Genomic DNA, 23,189 nt, shown 5'->3' on the forward strand with positions numbered 1-23,189 from the left:
GTATGTATTTTCCCTCTTGTACAACAGATCCATACTCTTTCTGCAGACGTCTCTTTCACCGTACTTTTGAGTTTCGAAATATCTCTTTATCAAAATGTAGAAAAGGATGACGGTTTTATGCCACCGTACGCGCGCATCTCTATATGAATATCCATAGTTTAAGTCAAACGCGCGCAATCTTAGCAACAAACAAAACAACATACACGTAGCGATGACCACCGTAACGCATACGCCATAGCCTGCCTATACGTGTAATATATCAGCAGTACAGTGTAAACGTTAAGTACCTTTGTGTTAATTAACCAGTGTGTAGACTCGAGAAGAGAACTATTCTTAAATTGAGACGGTTTTAGTTTCTGCCGAAGGGATAAGCCAAGTCGGCTCTTTGAGCCCGAGTGAAACTCGCGGGAATGAAAGACCAAACATGCCGGGGACGAAACATACGACCGTGGAACAGCAGATATCACCCACTGTACTTTCCAGTGATCTGTTTACACCTCTAAGGGAACCGAGGGTTACTCTTCCTACCATTGGGTAAGGCTATAAACCTCTTGTCGCCGAATTTAAATAAACGTATCAATGAGCTTTCAAGATAAAGTTAAGTAAAGATACAGTACAGTCCTTCCATTGAGTAGCCTAAGTATAGCCTAACCTTCAGAGGGGTATCGTCGCATGACGCTGACGTCACATGCCCACCTAGGCTTAGTAATACCGTTTTGACCGAGAGACGGAGATATTCATGTCAGTTTCCGTTTACTCACCATATTATCACAAATGATTAGATTTAATTTAAGGATTAAAGGAAAATAATCCGAAGGAAAATGCCTTCCCATTTACAAAAGAACACAGTTTCCTTAGCATATATATATATATATACCCTCCACAAACAAGAACATATCCTATGATATTAATTAGCAAAGATATGGATAACTGGGTGCCTTACATGCCTGGTGTCCATATGTCATGTATTGCCTGCTATAGTGTCACCTGTCGACAAATATCTTGGTCCGAAACACCTTATAAGTATCATAAAACTACTTCCATGCATGGCAAACCAAGGCCTTGGGGCAATCCGCACGTCTTTTATAACTGGGATAAGCGAGGTTTGTATATATTAAAGATAAACTGGATGATACGGGGAATGCGGGTTGGGGGTAAGGTTCGGGGAGGGGGGGGGCAAAGAATGTGCGAGTGAGTGTGCCGTCTCTATATATTGCATAGGGGGGACATAAGTAAATGTGTTCATTGATGTACAGTTGGCGTGATACGGTTTGTTATAATTCTGTCGCTCTTTTTGCCAAACTGACTTCGCTTTTAGAATATGGTTTGTATTGATTCTCCTTCTGGCGTTGTTTCTTCTTCACGTCAACCATTTTACAACAGTTGACAGTTCCGGGTTTAAAACCTCCCTTTGAGATTTAAAAATAAAAGTTCATGTCCTCTGGGTTCTTTTTCGCGTTCCAAGCACTTAGTCAGTTTTCTTAACTCGCGACATTTGGTCTCTTAATCAATAAAGGTAAGAATGGCACTTGTTTTAACGAAATATTTCTTCCTTATTAGAACCTTTTAGCTCCCTATTGCCTGCAGCAACTGCGAAAAAGAAATGTTTTAACAACATTGGGAGGCCCACAAAAATAACACAGGTCCTTCAAACTTGAAGGTTAAAGAAATGGTCATATAGGCAAAAGAGAGTTTAATGGGTAACATTATAAATGTTGAAAATAATAGTTATCTATAAACAGCTGTACTAACATCATAAATATTCGACACTTTTCCGTTCACAGAAAAATCCTCGGTTAGAAAGTCTGAAAAAAGTTAGATTATGTATGAGTTTGACGAATTATCAAAAGTGCTTCTTTTCAGATAATTGTGTACATGCACAGTTGCTAATGAAAAAAAAGCTCAAGGTCTTGTTCTCTTTAATATGGCTTTTTAAAGTTAATGCAGTTTTGCTATAGGTACCATTTTGGTATAGTCCATCAGACCAGCTACAAACACATTATTCCAAAGGTGGGGGAGGGGGGGGGTACAAATTCCCGCGACTACTTTTGTTACGGGCATGAACATTTATGCACGCATGCTATAGGCGGATCAACAATTTTTGAATGAGGGATGTGACTGTAGGGTAGTTTAAATGCAGCTCCCCTATACGGGGTCTGGGTACCCCCCCCCCCAGAAAGAAAAATCAAAGTCTTAAGTTAGGTCTATTACTATTAGGTCTCAACGCTATCTTGTACTACTGAATACTTTTGAATTTTCAGAAAAACCCCGTCCGACAGACAATGGAGGTAGTTGGGGAGGGGAGGTGGGGGTGGTGGGGGGGGGGGGGCGGTGGGGCATTACATGACCTCCCCTATGCCAATGCCACTACATTAGCCAAAGAACACAGTGGATTTTTTTGTCAGTACTCCATTTGTGGTACCATCGTGCCACATGTACTTTCCAAACCCTACCATCCTTATATAATCATATTATTGATTCTGGGAAACGTGTTATTGCGTACATTAGAATGTTTGCTTAGCTGACAATGTTGTCTGAAATACGAGGCTTTTTATTAAAACACGGTATGTTACTCTGTATTCGATGAAAGGTTTCGCACATTAAATGGAAGAAAGAAAAGAAAAACCCAAATTTTCAGCTCAATTCCCATGGTGATGTCACTCACTCTGGTTTCGTAAAATGCTAAACCATTTACCCAACTCCGCCTTGCATCATGATAGATTCTCTAAGTAGAGAAACAAACATTTTAAAAGAGACACAAGTCCCTGGGAGATATCACAGCTTTAAAGGATGTGAAGACTCGCGCAAAAAGAAACGTCTCATGCGGGTTATTTGACCTAATTTCGAATGAGGTGTAACAGAAGTGTTAGACACCACCATCGATCCCAGAAAATACACACACAGCTTGCTACCGTCGGTAATTAGACACTAGTGTACAGTCAGTACATACAGCTGCGGTCAATACCCACAACACAGTATACAAGCGATACAGCGATGGACATCTCAGGTCAAGCTAAAGATAAAAAGGTATCACGTTTCATTACTGTACTGTCTGCATTTTGTAGCGATACGAACAAAACGTCACTTGCAAGCAACAGAAAGTTAACTTTTTCAGATGGCCGCACGCGGTTTGGGGCTAGTCTTCAATGCCTTTAATGTTCCTTGACACACGTGGTTGAAGACTTGATCTAAATATGGCCACATCAAGCCAGATGAGCCACTTTTCGCATTTGTGTTTTAATTTTCTTATTTATTAAATTGACAAATTTTCTTGATAATGAAGACGGATGTTTACAGATGCTGAATCTAAAATATTGAAGCTCTTAACATGATCTAATGAAGACAAATGGTCTCTTATCTCATCACTGTTTCATATTTTACATTGAAAGTATGAAATGAAACAACAGAATTAAGATCAAAACGGTTTCAGATCCTCATGGTATACTAAAGGATTTACAAAGTTACAGCTAACAGACACGACTTGAAACTGGAATATTTCTTACCAAACAAAGGAACGTTTTTTCTTTAGCTGTTTAGGTTGGAGCTTATCTTTCACAAAGATCCTTGTCGTATGAAGATGATGATTGAGTTTATAGTGCCTGCCTTAAGGCAAAATTTATCGCTCAATCAACACGTGGCATCAGCCATGCACGGTCCGTTTAGCTCAACTAGGGGCCTATACCCGTAAACCATATATATATATATGTATATATATATATATATATATATATATATATATATATATATATATATATATACATATAGTAATACATAATACTTTCGAGCTCTCTAAGGTCAATCTACATTTTTATGAAGATTTCCATTAGGAATGTAATATCATATCTTTTCATCCAGGGACCGCCGGTCATTTTACCATATAGATACCATGCATACCAATCAAAAAATGGTCTTGAATTTCATAATTTTAGTGTATCGATCGATCGTTCTTATAAATTAAGAAAGACAGTTTATTCATAGAACTGTCAGAATTTGTTAAAATTGATACATTGACGATATTGACTGATGTCGAGGAGATAACACAATCATTACCACCATTACTTCAAAGGCACGGTTCACATACTATATATTATGTGTACGTGTCATGGTTTTGGAATTTGCAGGAAGAGGGACAGGAAAAGGGAGAGAGAGAGGTACATGGGGTGGGCGTGGTGGGGGGGGGGTTGAGGTGGCGGTGTTCTTTTTATGCTTGTGGTTATTATAGTTACACACTGTAATTTTAAGTTAGTACGATTACTAATTTAGGCGGAATCTTTAACTATTGTTTGACAAATTTGGTTTATGTGTAACTATATGACAATATATCTGTTTGCTTCAAGTTCACTCTTTGGTACAAAACATGTCAATTTCAAAATCTCGAAAACTATACATGCGAATGAATAATTGAATGCAGATATTACCAGCTTGATTATTATATGTTCTTCTTTCGTTAGTCAAGCATATCCTGAACTATCGGTTTAACAAAAAAACAAGAAAAAAAGGGAAAAAATAGCTTTACGATTAGGATACTACTTTGCTGGAATCGTTGTAGCTAGGGTGAACAAGTGAGTTCTTATTTAAATTATGTAGCGCATCGTCAAGCGCTGGTTCAGAACGGCTGTGATCTTTGTTTGTTTCCAGCACGCATAGCTATGATTCCGCTATGCACGAACCCGACCCCTGGGGAGGTTCGCTGACAACCTACGGGGGGACAGGTTGCGAACCGATTCAAGGTACTTGCAGATTACGCCATCTGAACCAGGGAAGAAGTCATCGCCATTTTGGAAGCGGACTCAGTAATCAGTAAGAATATCAAAGTTATTGATTTATTGATTGATTTGTTTGTTTGTTTGTACGTTTATTTCAAGTCGGTGTTAATAAAATGAGATGAATACCACAATGCTACTGAGGAAAAAGTATGTAGTATTGAAATGAATTCGATGAAGTAGACAGGACAGGAATGACGTAACAGTTTATACTCTCTCTCATTATGGAACGCCAAATGGTTATCAGAAAAATACACGATGGTTTGAAAGGTATGTCTATATATATATATATTCTAAAGGATAAGATTCGTCCATATCTGTGTGAACGTGGTTGACGTCGACGTGTTTGTTGCTATATATTCAAAATCAAATGTACATGATGTTCATTCACATGGAACGCCAAAAAGGACTAAGACACCACAGGTGATGTTAAAAATGATAAAAGTTCACACGATGATAATATGAAAGAAAGGGCCTGAGAGGCAATTTTTTTGCAGAATCGAGTGAAATCAACAACTGAACTAGCTTATGAATGCTCATATTGGGATGTGGGTTTGATCATGGCGCTAAAAACAGATTTGATACGCTTAAGCAATTTCAAAAGAAGAAGAAGTAGATGAATAAGAAAAACACAGGTGGGCGGTGTAATTGCTCCGTGAGGAGCCTTTGATTTTTAAATATGGGTATATATCTGCGTCAGGTAGGTGGGCGGACTAAATTTCCCTGTAGGGAGCTCTTTGCCCAGTTTTGGAAATTGCAATAACAAATTGATAATATTTGTTTGCACAACCTTCTCAAAGACAAGAAAAAAGAAACAAATAGATAAAATGACGCAAGATCTCGTCTTTATTTTGACATTTTAAGAAAGATTGTAGGATAAGGTAAACTCAAGTTATTAAAATATGTTTACTCAAAGTTTGTAGGATTTGACCCACTCTTTTCTACAAGGGCCATATATACCTAAAACTCTTACCATGTTAATAGGCATGCGTCAATAAACTATTCTTTCTTTGTTTTGAAGGTGGTGCGTGTGCCCGCAGTTTGGTAAACATGGCGCAATTTGTAATAAAATGACGTATTTGTAGAAAAAAAGTTGCGGCATTTTGTGAAGACAAAATAAATAAATAAAAGAAGAGAGAAACAAATTAAGGAGAAGAATGAATGAAATTATATACAGTTGAAGCGATTTTATTTAAATTACCAAATTACATTGAAATGACGGTGTATTTTTGTCTTCAATCTGATTATGTTTTGATATACTATAGTCATATTTCAGTGCAACCCGTTACCTCAATGTAAAGGGTACGGTACCTTTCAAATAATCGGCATGTTTGTACTTATATCATTATTCCTTCTAGGCTTGCCTATAACATAGGATAGGCTTAGGATATGATTACATAGGATAGGCTTAGGATAGGATTATATAGGATAGGCTTAGGATATTACATAGGATAGGCTTAGGATATTACAGAGGATTGCAACACTAACATATCGACAGATAATTTAATTGCTTGCTGACCGGTACAAACTTTGAATGACAAAAGCTACAAGGGTGTATGCCTACGTCAGCAGATTTGTGGGTATGTGTATTTATGGAGGGGGGGGGGGGTTACTGGCCATTCGGAAATCTACGGTAGCCCGACTGAGTGCATTTGCTGTTAATAGTGGGTTGGTCACATTGAGCTAGTTTGTCAGAAAAAAAATGCCTTCTCAGATTTTTGTTAAGGTTCGGTAAAAGAAAGTACCATAAAAAAAACGCTGTATAATTATTTGTAATTATAGTTACAACTTATTATTATTACCCATTCGAAACGTATTATTATTCTTTCCACGAGCCGAGACGGCTATTTTCAAAAATGATGATAAAATCATAGCTGCATTTTTGTTTTTAATGACATGGACATAGGACAGTCACGTGTCAGTCATGTGATATTAAGCCAAGCAATACAATAAAGCATATGCATTCGCACTAGGACGGCCTTCCATCAAGGCTTTTTTTGTTGTTGAACCTAACACAATATTTCACTATTTGATTAATTCTGTCGTTGTTTTACAGCATAACTACAGCCCAGCCGTACCGTCTGACTGCCCTAAAACTGAGTGATTGCCGCATTAATGATCAGAGGTAAGAATAGCCGGCCAGGGGAAGGGGTGGAAGGGCAAAAGGGGTGGGGGAGGGCGGGAGGAGTGGTTATCATGAGGCAGAACATAGGGAAAGGAAACGGTACAAAGACGTCATATCAAAGAAAGAAAGAATATGTAGATAACTCCTTATTATATAACAGACTTGTGATATGAGTACAACAACATGAATACGAGTACAACATCATCAGTACGAGTACAACAGCATGAGTACGAGTACAACAACATGTGTACAACGGTACTTAAGAGTACAATAGATCAGTATGAGTACAACAGCATGAGTATGAGTACAACAGCATGAGAACGAGTACAACAGCATGAGTACGAGTACAACAACATGTGTACAACAGTACTTAAGAGTACAACAGCATGCATACGAGTACAACAGCATGAGTAAGTGTACCAGTAGAATTCCCTGCAGTAAGTGTATGGGGGCACAGAATATAGGTACTGCAAGATAGCGACAGAAGCGCAGAGCCACGTTGCCGTATAGGACCCCTATGGTTGCCCCTGGTGGGGGTATGGTTTGGGGCCCTTCTGGAGCGTTGCGGTTTGCCATCGTTTCCAAAACTGGTATCAGCTTCAAATCAGCAGATTCGTAGAATCGTACATGTTTTCTCTGGGGGGGTGGGGGGTGGGGGGTGGGGGGGCGAGAAGTATTGCCCCCCCAGGCGACAACACTGCCTTATTAAAATAACATGAAATATTAAGTTTTATTATTCCTGTTGAAGGGATATTCACATTCGTATTATATAGTAAACATTTCCACTCGCGTGGGCTTATCTATTTCTTAACCTTGGGCCACACGTACATTCCAAATTACCTTGCATTCTAACTACTGTAAAAGGTTAAACTGCAGTTAACTGTTAATGTTACTTGAGTGATTATAAAGTAAGGAGCAAAAGTAGGCCTATGTCAATTCATATAGACACATGCGAAGAGAGAATGCGTCGTGTTTTTTTGCCAGGAAAGCAAATATATATATTTTTTCAAGGCCACTTAAACCAATCTTCAGACAGATTTCACCTTTTCAATACTCCGTTCGCAGCCGAGCCTTTAAGCCCTAAAGATAGTTAGGCGGATGACGTGGTTTGTTTACTTCTTTATCAAAATGATATTTTCTTTATGTATGATGATTGCACGTTTTGATAAACATCATTCACGGTGAATTGAGTTCATATATTGATACCATGTAATGTGAGCTATATGTATCCTCTTGTTTAGCTAACACGCATGGGTGAATGTATGTATGAATATATGTATTTTTAGATCCTCATGCAAGCAGGAACTCGCGAAGAAGCCATTATTGGCTTATCAAAGCCGCAAGCTGACCGAAGTCAGTCTCTTAGATTCATATTTAACGTCCATGGTTATGAATTGTCAATTGTCAACAACTCTTTAAGGGTTTATTCAGTAACTTGATAGAATAAGGTAAATTTGCAGGCTAACATACGTCAGTTATGATCAAGGTTGATTTATATCATGTGAGATTTGTACTAACAGTAAGGAAAGGAATGGAAAGGGTATGGGGTTGGGAGGTTCATAAGACAGGGATGTGTAAACGTACTAGGAATCATTGTAAGTGTACACCCGTTTGAATTACAAACTGACAATAAATAACAAGATGAGGTATTAATTATCCGTCTTGTGGAATCAGGGTGAGACAGTATGAGTACGAGTACATCAACATGTGTATGAGTACAATAGTATGAGTACAATAGTATGAGTACCAGTACAGCAGTATGATTATGAGTACAACAGTATGAGTACGAGTAGAACAGTATGAGTATGAGTAGAACAGTATGAGTACGAGCACAACAGCATAAGTACTAGTACAACAGTATTTGTACGAGTACAACAGTATGAGTATAAGCACAACAGTATGAGTATGAGTACAACAGTACGAGTACAACTGTATGAGTACGAGTATAACAGCATTTGTACGAGTACAACAGTGTCAATATGAGTACAACTGTATGAGTAGGAGTACAAGTAGAATTCCTTAAGGTATGAGTAAGTACGAATACACAGCTCTAAGAGCGATTATGAGCACTAAACCTTGAACTAGATGTGTATGCTCCATTAGCCAAGTGTCTCGAGTACGAGGATACGAGTACAACTATATTACGACGAGTAAAAGGACATGCAGTTATGTAAGGATAGGAGTACAAGTATGGACTCATTACAAGTCTGCTAGTTAGACAGACTAAACTTATTGATGACAACCTTAACTTATAAGTATCCCTTCCAAGAACAAGTGCAAGAGTACACAAAACAGCAAAATAAACGAGAACATTAAGTATTACAAAGGGTACCATAACTTGACAAGGTTTATGCGGGAGAGACGCGTTCGTTAACATTTATTGCTATCACCGATCTCTTGGTAAATTTTTTATAGGCCTATATATATAATTTTTTGATTTTTCGGAAATAAGGTACAAATAATGTATCAGTGTACCTGTCGGTGATGGGCAGAAGATGGAACGGGAAGATGTGATGTTGGGGGAGGGAGGGGGGGGGGTGGATGCATTTGTTAAAATTGTTTATGCAAATAACATCAAATGCGCGAATTCATTATAATAAATAATACACAGTAATGGCTTTATAAAATTTCCGAAATTACATGATAATATATTTACTATATAACCTACTTTATTAATTATCGACATCAGTAACTTGTATTATTTATTATTTCATTTTGCAGACTAACCACTTCTTCTAAAACAGATCCAGTGTGGTAAGATATTTTAAATATTCAATTCATATATTTAGGACGTAACAAAAATATGCAAGGGTTCGACAATGGGCCAAGTGAGGGGGACAGGTAAGGAAAATAGTGCGTGCGTATGTGATGGGGAGGAGGATGGAGGGGGTGGATGGGGATGGATGGGGGGATGTACTATCTATCTATGTACGGAGGAATTGTCTGGGTGACGTAATCACTATCCCCAGGACAACCTCAGAATATTCACTGCTTTAAGTATTCTTATGTGCGTCCTTTTAAAATTCTAGTAACTTTACTAACTCTCCTAATAAATGTTTCACTTAATAAGACTAGGAGCAAACGGTTCGAATATGTTCACTTATTCAGCTACGTTCGTACAAACCCTACGTACAAACCACTTTTGTTTTGTGTCTATCGTCGCGTATGTATTCTTCCAATTTTTACATGTTCGGCGGGCCATATTTCAGCGTTAATTCAAGTGGTACACACATAGATAAGAACACATATCACATCTAAGCAGGTCGTGTCGAGTAGGATAGAGAATATTTTGTCTCTAGAATTTATCTTCATAGCTGATTGGCTTGTTTGAGTTCTTACTCGTTTTCATATTACCGAGGATAAGAATGAGATTAAAATTAAATGTTTTATTATTTAAATTTGATCATTTTTTTATGCAGTACTAAGTGGCAAAGGGAAGCTTGGCCGGGTCACCATCCTTACTACTCACACCGGTCTATATTCGATGTTTTCCCAAGCGGTGCGTTTTCGGAAGAAAAAGGTGAGATATAACAAGTTAAAAGTAAACAGTTCTGACGTCACTTGTATATGATGTGATTTATTGATATGCCAAAACGTCGTGCCGACTATTTGAATAACCACTCTATAATCCCGGTATATCAGTTATATACCTGGATTATCGGGCAATGAACCTGGTTACCAAATAAAAGCAGGATATCACACCGGGAAACCGGATTTATCGGTCTATAAACTTTACTTTCTTTTTGAAAACTTGGTGTATCGGTTCCAAATTTAGGTTTGTCAGTGAAAACCTTGTATTTTATTAAAGTGATAAACATGGCCGGTTATGACCGATAAACCCCGGTTTCTCGAGTGAATATTCATTTTACCGACCGATATGAAACCTGGGTAATCGTAATAACCCGGTATATCGTTCTATAAACAAAGGCTATCGGTCACCTAGCAATTCACGGAATTTCTTTCATAATTATTTTTTAACAGTAATGCCTATGTAAGTCTAGTATTTATGCATATCTGTAATCGTCACTATATCGAAATGCGACTATCCTATCGTAGAAAGTCCATGCAGGATATTTAAAGCTAGCCATATCGTAGGAAAGACAATTATTTTTAAGAGTGAATAAAGTATTTAGTGGTAGGCATTATTTGGTCCGGTCCAGTGGCGGCGGAACCGGGGGGGGGCTTGGGGGGGGGGGGGCTCAGCCCCCCCAATAAAAAAGTTGAGGGGGCAAAAGCTTGATTAGCCCCCCCAATATTTACCAAGGCTCCGAAACGTACATCTGCCCATTTTTCAATGCATACTTGTCGATCTGTCCGATGCACACGTATACTCTATAGGTGTAATAATTTTAGTAATTGCTGGGGGACCCTCGGCCCGTCCCTTGGCTATAGACCACATTGTCATCCCAACCGCGTCTTCACGCCCCGTGAAAAGTGGAAGCAGTGAGTGTGAGTACCGGTAAGCGTAACACAACTTCGTCTTAGGCCAATGACTTGCCTCATTTCAGCCAGTTCTCCAACATCCCCTTACTTAGTGGCGGATCGAGCGTCCATATATACAGTCAGGGGCGGATTCCCCCCCCCCCCCTGACGGACTCAAATGGACTGCTGGCGCCCTTTTCAGCTTTTCACTACTTTTTACTTCTTCGCGATTTTTGACTATTTTATTGCGCTGTCATATAACTATTGACATTTGTCATATTCTGTCGGTGTATTTTCCGACAAAATGGCGACGACACCTATTTTTTCTCCGTTTATCTGCAAATTAGCAAGGCCCCGGAAAGGGTCATTTCCTGCAATCTCGGGAGTATCTTTACTCAAAAATTTTCTGTACGCTCCGCGCCAACCTGTGGTGGCGCTCCGCTTAGATAGTGTCGAAAGCGCCCCTACAGACCATTCTTGCCCCCCCGACCAATACCCCTAGCCCCGCCACTGCCCTTACTACACTCAAAAACGTCTTTGCGAGTACACTACGAGTAATAGCTACTCTCTTAAAACACCATCGAATATACAAATTACAATGTTTTTACAGACCTTACGTGCAATCTGAGAAATTGCAGACTTGAGACCCATATTTTAGGGCCAGGTATTCGCAGCATAAAACACTCGGGAAGTGCCGTTTCCGGCCATCTGGGGGTTTGAAAAAACCCAAAATTTTCTTGTACGCTCCGCGCCAACCGATGGTGGCGCTCCGCTTAGATAGTCTCCACACATTAGCCCCCCCAATAATTTTTCCGTTCCGCCGCGCCTGGTCCGGTCCCAACTGAAACACGATCAAACATATTTCTTTCTCACATAAAGTGGACGACCTCGTCCATGAATGCAAAATATACTATTCCGCCCGCTTCACACGAAAGCATTAGGATGACTGGTTATTCTAAGTAAATTCAACCAGGTTTGTCGGTTGATAATCCAGATGTATCGCCGATAAAAGCTGGATAACCTAACACAAAGTTGACATAACGTGAGGCCTACCCTCAGCTTACACTGAATCGATATGAAGTCAAAACTAAATCAAAATGCGACTATCCTATCGTAGAAAGTCTATGCAGGATATAAAAGTCATATCGAAGGAAAGAAAATTAATTTAAAGAAGAATAAAGTATTTAGTGGTAGGCATTATTTGGTCCGGTCCCAACTGAAACACGATTATACAATTTTTTCTTCCACACTGGAGTGGTGATCTCGTCCATGAATGCAATATACTATTCCGCCCTCTTCACACGAAAGCATTAGAATGACTGGTTATTCAAAGTAAATGAAACCCGGCTTGTCGGTTGATACTCCAGATGTATCGCCGATAAAGCTGGATAACCTAACACAAAGTTGACATAACGGGAGGCCTACCCTCAGCTTATACTGAATCGATATGAAGTCAAACTGTGTCTCGAGTGGATATCTTGAATATTGTGTGTTTATATATAGTTTGGCGGGTCTTTATGAGGGTTTTACGACGAAGGATGGCTCAAACTTTGGCGGATTACACCGAATTTCATAGAAGCAGTGTGCAATCTACTGATGAAATTTGTTACCTTGTTAGGTCAATAAGATGTTGTACTTGGGGTGAGGGAAGTGGAAGTTAGGGGAAGTATGGAGTACGCTGGTTGGGGAGGGAGGGGGGACGGGGGGGGGTGTCTGGGTTGGGTGTCTTAATAGGCACCCATTATCCAAAAGTTTCCGTTAATAATTGCAATTATACGCTAATATAACTCTGGTTGACCCATTGTGTGTTTCCACCAACCATCAACTTGCACGGCATTCCCCTCGGGTATTAGTACGTTGAAACTGCATCGTTCAATTCGCCATTAAACAAAGGCCTAACGTATCATGTTACGAAGGGACATGGCTTTATTACAGGATATCGTAATAATGCAAATAATACACATTTTAGTGAAGCATTTATTCCTTTCAAACATCAATTTGTGCTATTTTTGGGGGTCATTCAGTCAAGCTACTGGAATTTCCTATGTTCCTCAAAAAATCGTGTTCTATGTGGGAGCTATTTGGACTATGGAGCAGTTCCCTTGTTAGAACACAATTTATTTTGAAAAGACTGAACTCTTACATTCATACCCTCACATGATTTATAGAAGTCTTTGCCGTTTATTAATTACAGTCGGTTAATATTTTATTCTTCAACAGCGCCATCGGAGCCCCGTACTGTGGTGGTGAGTATTAAAAAACACTACATGTGTCTTTTACACTTATTTCAATCTATATAACTTGAAATATGTCGAGGTTCTTAACGACCCCACTCCCCTCCCCTCTCCACCGTTGTTGTCCCCTACCTCGCAATCATATCTCCAAGCCCTTACTGGTTAACGACACTGATTGTATATGCCACATCCGATGGAATTCTCTGCATCATTTGATCTTATAGTGATAAGCCGGTTGATTGTTTCCCCTCTTGTTATGAAGTTCTTTCCCTCCCAGGCAAGTAACCAAGCTGTCAGGTGTAAGCATGATATGATCTATTAATAATCGCATCTTGTGCGTTAGATCGCGCTAAGGAGGCTGCTATTGACTGTCGATACCCTTTTAAAAGTTCACAGTATTTTGGGGGGGGGGGGGGAAATGAAAAATAAATACATTACAAATACAAGAAAAACATAACTACCTAGTGAGAGCTCCATCTTGTTTGATTATTTTGTAAACAAACTTTGCATTATATTTTAGACTGCTATGAAATATTCGTTCCTAAATAAATACCATGCCTCTGTCATTAAACCAACAGGGGTTTTCTGTTTTTGATTCAAAAAGATATATATTATAGCGCTATATACAAATAAATAGTCGTAGCATATATATATATATATATATATATATATATATATAAAATATATATATATATAAAATATATATATATATATATATATATATATATATATATATATATATATATATATATGCTACGACTTTTTATTTGTATATAGCGCTATAATATACATCTTTTTGAACCCAAAACAGAAAACCCCTGTTGGTTTAATGACATTATGTAACGTAAAATCTCTGAAAGTTATGCCATAATTTTTTTTATCGTTTGTGATACGATTTGTTGAGGGTAAAAAAATGTTGCCAGTCCATCCGTCTATATGTTTGTGGGTCTCGTGATGGTAAGTTCAGCCTGGAATTTAAATTGCAAAAATTTCAAGAAACGGGTAGTTTTTCTCTGAGACGAGTTTAAATCATATGAAGGTTTTTAAATAGGTCTAGAGCATGGATTATAAAAAAAATATATATACGAGGGTCACTGAATCACCGCCTTGGAATAAATTAGACTAGTGTATCGGCATGTTCAACATAACGACATTTTAGTTTGTCTGTTTACAACGTTTGCTTGTTCCGTTTAACGGAAATGGTAATGTTATCTACAGTAACACTGATTTGTGCCTCTCTTATGCATTACGGTCAAACTTTCAGATCAAACTATATAGACACCTGTGTACAAACGAGGCCAATTATTCAATGGTTTATTTTCTAGGCAACTTGGTGTCTGTCTGTGCACACATTTATGGAGATATAGGGGTGTGGGGGTGGGGGAATGGCGGAAGTTGATAATTAATCTTACATTTAGTTGTCGTTTGCCCGCGAAGAGAAGGGTTGGGATGGGGTGGGGGACGGGGGTAATGTGGTATTAAGGGCTTTGGTAGAATAACAGACGAGGTTGGTCTATCAAATTGGAAATTATTCACCAGAGAACCCGAAAAGTAAAAATTTAAATAGAATTAGAGGAACCATGAAATCTTGAATCACTGGTCATGCTCAAGCTATACGCTGCAATGCCTTTCGAGGAATCGTACATCATTTTGCATATTAATGTCAGTCCATCTTAAGGTGGAGCCTATGACCAGGTATTATCCCATAATATTCTCTTCATACTAACAGGGGCGTATCCAGGGGGGGGGGGGCGCAACAGGCGCGCGCCCCCCTATTGCCTATTGGCCGTCACCAAAAAAAAAAGTTTAGCCAAAAAAAAAAAAATTGATGACGACCTTTATGTGAGATGTCGGTGATCGCTCAACCCCCCCACCCCCCTCCCGTATGCTTTATTTTTTGTTTGCCAAAAAAAGGTTCTGGCGAAGTTCGGCGGCATAATAGTTTTAGAAACATAGATGGTAATTGTGTTTGTATTATCACTATAAACACTAAGTGACATGCCAGCCATACTAAATTGTGCATTTTGTGTCCATTTTTACTGGAAATGTTGCTTATTATTAAGGTCGAAAAATGGATCACATATGGCACCATTTTGCATTTCAGCCCTTCTTCGAAAGCAAAAATTGTCCACCCCTCCCCTTAGACCCATCCCCCAGGACGGCGATCATTCATGCCTGACGCCCCCCTCTAGTGGAAAATCCTGGATACGCCCCTGTACTAAGATATATACATCCACGAATACCTTGTCCATGTATATACATTTCATCACGTATAGTATTTATCGCTATCGGTTGTATTCTTGCGTGACTGGCATATTCATCACATTTTAACCCCAGATACAAAATATCTTGTTAGTAACCATACCGGTCATTTAGTAATTCATTCGAGCACAAATACGAGCAGAGAATATTTACGTCACGCTGAGCTTTTATATCCGAGAATATTCTATGCATGCATTATATTTAAAAAACTCATAATAAAATTAATGCTGTCCCTTTTGACTGTAGAATCCTGCATCTGAAACTACGTTGGCCACTTTGAGGGACGTTCGTCACAATCTTTACCAAACGACGTTATATCGCGATTATTTCCGTGCTCAAGATACCGATAGTTCTTCTTTACATGAGTCGACCGAGAAACCGGTAATCGCCTCTGACGATTGCAATACTGCCTTATATCTTGGTGATGACAATATGACGGAAAACCGGGAGAAAGAGCATGCGGAGGAGAAGAAGGAAGATTCGGAAGATGATCAAGAGATCAAATCTGGCGAAGAATACGGTAATAATTGTACATCGCCATGTCAAACCGGGGAAATCAAAACCGTCGGTGTTGACGATACCGTTCAAGATCTTCTTGATAAATTGCTCTTAGGAAAGACGAAAAGAGGGCATATGAAATTAATGTGCCAATCTCGACTCCAATCAGGGTCTAATCTTGCTAAACAGGCAAAGACATCTTCCGGGAGCGTGTCAAAACAAGCTCCGCCCACCCAATACGTACCAACGCCTCCGCCTCCTCGGCCCTTGTTACGAACTCTCGCACATCTAACTCATCTGCCGCCCTCAAGATCCGTAAAACGGCCCGTAACGAGTCTATCAATTCCAAATACACCGAACTTGCCAAATTTGAAAACTGTTAAAGATAGGTCGGCTGGAGTCAATGACTCCCAGCAGATGTTGCATAAGGACAACGGAACGAGCAATTATAAGTTGACCTTTGCCCTCGCAGACCCGCTGTCAGGGATTGGTCCATGTTGGCCCCCGAGTACGACCCAGATTATCGATAAGATCAGAGGAACGCAATTACTCGAGAGGCATGAACTGTCCGGTGTCCCAGAGGCTTACTATAGTACCCTACAATCGCGAACTAAAGAACCGCAGTCTTCATCGGTTTACGATACCTCAACTGGAGTCGATGAATTAAAGGAGAGAAACCCATTGGAGGCATCTTATTGGACGAACGGTTACCGGTTTATGAGCTGCAGAGACGGTGGTCCGTTTCTTCTACCCGATTCGTTCTCTACACTATCTTACAAAACACCGGGCGAATGCAAGGATCCCCAATTTATACAGAAAGCCGACGGCACCGCTCTTTATCTGCCACCTGTACCACTGGCCGAGTGTTTGGTACCTTCCGGGAACGATATTCCGCACAAGCTTGGACTACGTTACAAGACAGAAGCGCAGTGGAGGTGAGTACGCATGCGCGTTTCGTAAGTCTTGAAGTAACCAAAATCAAACAAACAAACAACAAAAGCACCAACGTCACACTTTTGGTTCTAGGCGAAACCTTGGAATTACATGAGGCAATATTCTATTGACCCCGATTTGAACCCGCTGGGTCCCGACGGAAGTGACGTCACATTTTACATTTGTTTTTGTAAGTCCAAACAATTACATCCTTTAGGGCTATAGACCTAAGTTAACGTTCGATCGTAGGTTGTCCTTTTAACGATGTTGTCAGTGTACATCGCAGGCGCAATGAGAGATAGTTTTGTTCTCTACATACCTGTCACAGTAGATACGATATATCATAGGTCAGTGTTTATAGGCTATAGGCTAGGTTTATCAACCTAGCTTTGATGAGTGTAACTAAAATTAGACGTGAGTGCGTATACCTTACATACTTATACTGTTGTTTGGGTGTTTGATGAACAAATTATGCTACTTGAATTTCCAAACCATCAACAACTCATAGCCTATTTCAATATTCGAAACGACTTTTATAGCCTGGAGGCGTGTTTTATTTTTCAGCTTACTCTTAATTGCATACCTTGACGAATATAGCATGTACCGACGTAAAAGGGGAGGTGTAATTTGTTGTAAATTCACTTGCTTTTTTACGACTGATTCGCGTGACTCATATCTTCTTTTAAGTTGTCAAATATAGTAGAAAGAAGCCCCTTTTCTACGACTGATTCGAGTGAATTCATATCTTCCTTTGAAATGTCAAATACAGAAGAACTCAACACTGACTGTTAAATAATTTACGCCCATAAATAATGTCACAAATTTTGGAGAGAAATAGTCAACCCACGTCACACTTAAAGGCATTGAAGACTCGCCCCAAACCGCGTGTCGCGCTCTGAAAAAGTTAACTTTCCGTTGCTTGCAAATGACGTTTTTTTCTTGTCGCTACAAAATGCAGACAGTAATGAAACGTGATAACTTGTTATCTTTAGCTGGACCTGAGATGTCCATCGCTGTTATGTACACTGTGTTGTGGGTATTGAACGTAGCTGTATGTATTGACTGTACACTGGTGTCTAATTACCGACGGTAGCAAGCTGTGTGTGTAGTGTTTAACATTTCTGTTACACCTCATTCGAAACTAGGTCAAATTACCGGCATGAGACGTTTCTTTGTGCGCGAGTCTTCACACCCTTTAAATTAAGTCTACTTGGTGAATTTTCTTACCCGGCGTGATGGTTTGATTCGTGAAACCAGCCATTGGCGTGATCTTGAAAAAAAGGTATAAGAATTGGAATAGGGTGGGGATTGGGGGTGGGGATTGGGGGTGGGGGGTTGGGTTGTGTGCATACGTGTGTGTTTTAGAGGGGGAGGGTGACGAGTAGAAAGGAAGTAAACTAAAGACCATCGAGAGCTTAACGATTCAGAATAATGTCATAATGTTGTAATGTCCTTGTTTTCGAAACATCTTGTGTAAACACGTCACCCTTGTGATAATGGATCAGTCCAGTTCCCTCCACGCCTACATTATTTCCCATTGGTGATCCTTCTAGGGACAGTTACCTTTCCTCCTCAAGTGAACGTATAATCAATCATTCATTAATGATCAGATTATCTTTCCGATAAACAAAATGCCACAAACGGAAAGTTTATGTGATGATTTCAATTATCAAAAGTGGTTTAGTGATGATGGATTACGATATTCCGTGGCTAACGTTTAAGTAAGACAGGACTTAACAAAATATTTAAAAGTCTACGAAAATATTTTTTTAATGGACAGGTTTTTAGCTTTTTTTTAATTTATATTTTTCATATGATAAAGCACAAACTCGTTAGAACCACACATAATTAATTATCATTGCTTAGGGAAGAAAAGAGGTGTAGCATATCTCAAACCGTATATTATGAATATATATATATCAATGGGTGGTACAGTGTTGCATTAAACCAAACTTATTCAACATTGTTAATGTGTAAATGCAATAATCACTTCTCGGCCTTTTGGCTAAGATCATGTGTAGTATCTGTTCCCTTTCGAGGGGAATGGTGATACACACCCGACGATGATCACACAGTCACAGTCCCGATGCAAGGGGACTGGGGTTGAGAGCGGATCAGTCGTTCGGTAGTTTGGTTTTCGTGCCCAGGTTCTTTCCCGGCGACTTTTTCTTAAAAAAAGTATAATTATAAACTAGGCTGTACTGTTTGGTCGAAGATGGAATAATGCACCATAAATATGGTGATATTTCGGGGGCTAAATTTACTTCTTATATTCACTTAATTAGTTTGTTTACATACATTTTGTGCTTGATATGTTTTATACTTAATTAAATTACATTTAGAAAAAGTAAAGAAATATATTCTGTGATCCTCTGCATGTGTTGTGCAAAGATATGACTGTTTAATAATTCGCTCAACTTTCATGAAGGCATCTGGCAACATATGAGTGAGTATTATGAAAAAGGCCACCTTAAGCTGTAAATGTATGTATGTCTGAAGGCGAGCTTAAATATTAATTCTTACTAAATGATAAAATAGAAGGTTTTTTTCTTTATGCAACGTTGAATTCAGGATTTGTTGACAGCGAATCAATTTTTTTCCTTCAGTTTTAGACCTATGTATTTTTTTTCATGTCATATCGACAGGTTTTATTATAAATAGAATGTTAAGATATTCAAGGACATGTTGCGATGTAATACCGATCACCACTGCTATCCATCCTCTGGAATAATACTAATAATAATTAACAGTTCTTATATAGCGCAAATTACAATCAAGTCTCGCCGCGCTGTACTTAACCCTGGTCATTGGTAACTTGTCACACCTATGCACACCATCTGTGCACAATTCAAACAATCTCTCCTGGGGCACCACAGTCCACTACAGCCACGTGTTCCCCGGGGACTTCCCATAGGTTGCAGCCACAAACTGGCGCACGCAACTATATTTACAAGTTACCTCACAAGTCCCCATTTATACACCTGGATGAAGAGAGGCAATGGAGATAAAGTGCCTTGCCCAAGGACACAACGCAATGATCTGACCAGGGCTTGAACCTGTAATCCTTGGATCACAAGTCCACTGCCTTAACCACTTGACAACAACGCCCTCTCACTAGCATCATAACAAGAACTGACTAGGTTATAAAGAATAACATATTGAAAAACGAGGGAATCCCCCTACCCCTAACCACCCCCCCCAACACACATATAGAATTGTTTTTTCTGTGTTACATGTGTCACATTATCTACGTCCACCGGAATTTCAAGGAGAGATGAAGATCTCTGAAATCATAAATGTTTACTTCCGAATCTTTCAGTATATTCCAAAGAAAGTGACCGCATATGGAAAGATTCACATTCGCCCCGGGAGAATCTCAAACTTTTTGTCGGATAATAATGTCAGCACCCCCCTCCTTCGCCATAGCCGTCTGATATTAGTGAACTTCAACTTCCCCAACTAATTCCAAATATCCCATTACCTCAGCCCAAACCTTCCCCCAATCCTAACTGTACAAAACAAAAGAGAGGATTGAACAGGAGTGAAATTAAGAGGGCAAAAACAAAACAAAAAACAAACAATATAACGGGAAAAAAAATTAACAAAATGTAGGTCACTTAGTGTCCTAACCTTTCATTTATTCACGTTAGTCATGTTTACGATATTTTTTTATTTTAACTTCAATACCAATGGGGAGGCTGCTTGGAGATTATTACAATTTCAAAGTCAATCTCACCAGCTAGACGAGAAATAAACATCTCCCAAACCATTTTCAACGTTTTTGTACTTTGTAATGTTCGAACCGTCACGTGTGATTGGATCCCCTATACATAATTTAGCACATAAGTGGTTGTAATGCAATGTTTATCATGAAAACTAGCCGCCGGTTCCGGCGAGAATGACACCTTGCATCGGTAAATTTAATGTTCGTATCATGAGAACATCGACTGCAAGGATATGTTTGTTTCACGGATGACGGGTCTATAACCGTCTACGTTCGTTGAGAAAAAAATGTCATTAATATAGTAATCTTTGATGTCTTCACTACTGAAGCAATAATTTCAAGTAAGACATCATCCATTCCATCTCTCGCGAAAAATGTCTTACGTTGTAAATGGCTACTGTATATATATATATATATATATATATATATATATATATATATTAACCATCTAATGGGGTTCATTGCCAGGAATTGATTAGGAACCACTTAGACACTGCAATTTGCCAACATATTGAAAATAGACTAATACATTGATTTAAGTTGATAAATAATTTTAAAGTTGCAACAGTTTTTGTTATGTCAAGTAAATACTTGCAGGGGTATAATGAAGGACTTCAAGAGGTTTTGTGTTTGGACTTGTCTATAATGAAAAGGAGACATAACCCCAAACATGATTATAAGTTTATTTAATAAAGATAATTGTCATGATGAACAACAAGAGGCAGGTAATACAACCCCCTTCCTGTTCAAGTATGCCCTGCATTGGGGTGGGGTGTGGGGGGGGGGGGGAGTACGTATGTGGGGTGAGTCGCCAGAATGAAAATAGGTTGGTAATATCACTAATCTACGCTTCTAGCACGGATCCTAACATTAAATGAGATATATATATATATATGGAAAGCCAAATGGTCACAATATCTACGGATCCTTCATTTAAATATAAATATATATGGAACGCCAAATGGGTCAAAATATACGATGATGAGGTAAAACCGTACGATGATGATTATTATGATGATGATTTAACAACTGATGGAAGGGGTAAGGGGGGAGGAGGAGGGAGCTGTAGTCTGCACGAGGGAGTAAGGGAGGGAAGGGATGGCCTTTTATTATCCGTGTTTGTCGTGTTAAGCTTGCATACATCTGTATGTTACTGGTGTATTCCACACGAAAGAAGATGAAGAAAAATAACAAAGCAATTAACGAACTGCTTTATAACTTACACCAGTTTATTGCTGTTTTGGAAAATGGATTACTGTCATAATTGCGAGTTAATTATCTCGTAAACTGTCAAGTAACCAAGCATGCGTAACTTAAATGTATAGTTTAATTTCAAGAATATGAACCATTAATAATATTAATTACAACGATAAGGTGAGAGAGAGAGAGAGAGATGTGGAGAGAGAGGTAGTGGAGAGAGGTGGAGATTGAGAAAAACAAAATATTTCCAATTCTTTTCACAGATTTCACACAATGCATCCGGAAGTTGTACCCGATTTGAGATCCACCAAAAATTTCGGCAAGAAATATTTCTTTTTCGACTATCATTCTTCTGCTCTACGAGGATAAAGAGGATAAAGAGAAATTATGTATAAAAATTCATTTGCACTTAAAAAAATTTGGTGACGTATAGTTATGGCTTTTAAATGTAACATTGAATATGAGCTTCTTTTCAGAAAGTACGATATTAATTATAATCGGTTTAACACATGTGTAATTCTAATGGTCTTGTTAATTAATAAACATCATGGCAAATTGTGAAGTTGCGTAGTCAATCAAGTCAGTTGTTATTTTACAGCGATGGAAGGTAACCACTCTTGTTTTTGCCAAGTCGGACAATTTGCCATTTAAGAAAAAAAAAAAATTGTGAGAGACACAAAAACGATAGCAAAAATTGAATCTTCATAAACTAATGATAATTTAAAGAATTAACTGAACTAAAATAATGTACTAATATATATTAGTTGTTCGAGGAATCTTGTTTTCAGATCCTTACTTCAAAATGGGTTCCGCCCCCCCCCCCCCCGGTGCCTGCGATACAGGCAATCTTGGCCCCACAGAATTATATGTCATCTCGAGTATCTTAAACTTGCGCAGAAAGGAACGCACAAGTCAACTTTCGCGCTGACCTACCTATGTATTTTTTGTTCTGTTTCGACGTAATTCAATGTTTTTGATCTCTCTAATGTCATAAAGATCAGAGATTAAATTGCGATTCCGGAAGAAGT

General features: G+C 38.9%; 1 protein-coding gene and 1 pseudogene across 1 annotated transcript; both read left to right on the top strand.

The window, feature by feature from the left end:
* The first annotated feature begins 267 nt into the window (after nt 1-267).
* Nucleotides 268-22,723, top strand: LOC139968655 (uncharacterized). Its single transcript, XM_071972910.1, has 8 exons — nt 268-534; nt 4,639-4,800; nt 6,820-6,888; nt 9,610-9,642; nt 10,308-10,408; nt 13,531-13,556; nt 16,053-17,239; nt 22,425-22,723. Exons 1-8 carry the CDS (start codon nt 425-427, stop codon nt 22,528-22,530), a joined length of 1,794 nt encoding a protein of 597 aa, XP_071829011.1. The 5' UTR covers nt 268-424; the 3' UTR covers nt 22,531-22,723.
* LOC139972438 (U2 spliceosomal RNA) lies at nt 19,223-19,299 on the top strand (annotated as a pseudogene).
* Nucleotides 22,724-23,189: the final 466 nt, after the last annotated feature.

The sequence above is a fragment of the Apostichopus japonicus genome, chromosome 1 (assembly GCF_037975245.1).
Source record: "Apostichopus japonicus isolate 1M-3 chromosome 1, ASM3797524v1, whole genome shotgun sequence".
NCBI classification, from domain to species: Eukaryota; Metazoa; Echinodermata; class Holothuroidea; order Aspidochirotida; family Stichopodidae; genus Apostichopus; species Apostichopus japonicus.

Bases quoted from the DNA above. Each gene is read 5' to 3' on its own strand.
- LOC139968655 (XM_071972910.1), top strand. From the start codon at position 425: ATGCCGGGGACGAAACATACGACCGTGGAACAGCAGATATCACCCACT. The intron at 535-4,638 runs GTAAGGCTATAA...GTTTGTTTCCAG, and splicing joins GTTACTCTTCCTACCATTGG to CACGCATAGCTATGATTCCG. The intron at 10,409-13,530 runs GTGAGATATAAC...ATTCTTCAACAG, and splicing joins TGCGTTTTCGGAAGAAAAAG to CGCCATCGGAGCCCCGTACT.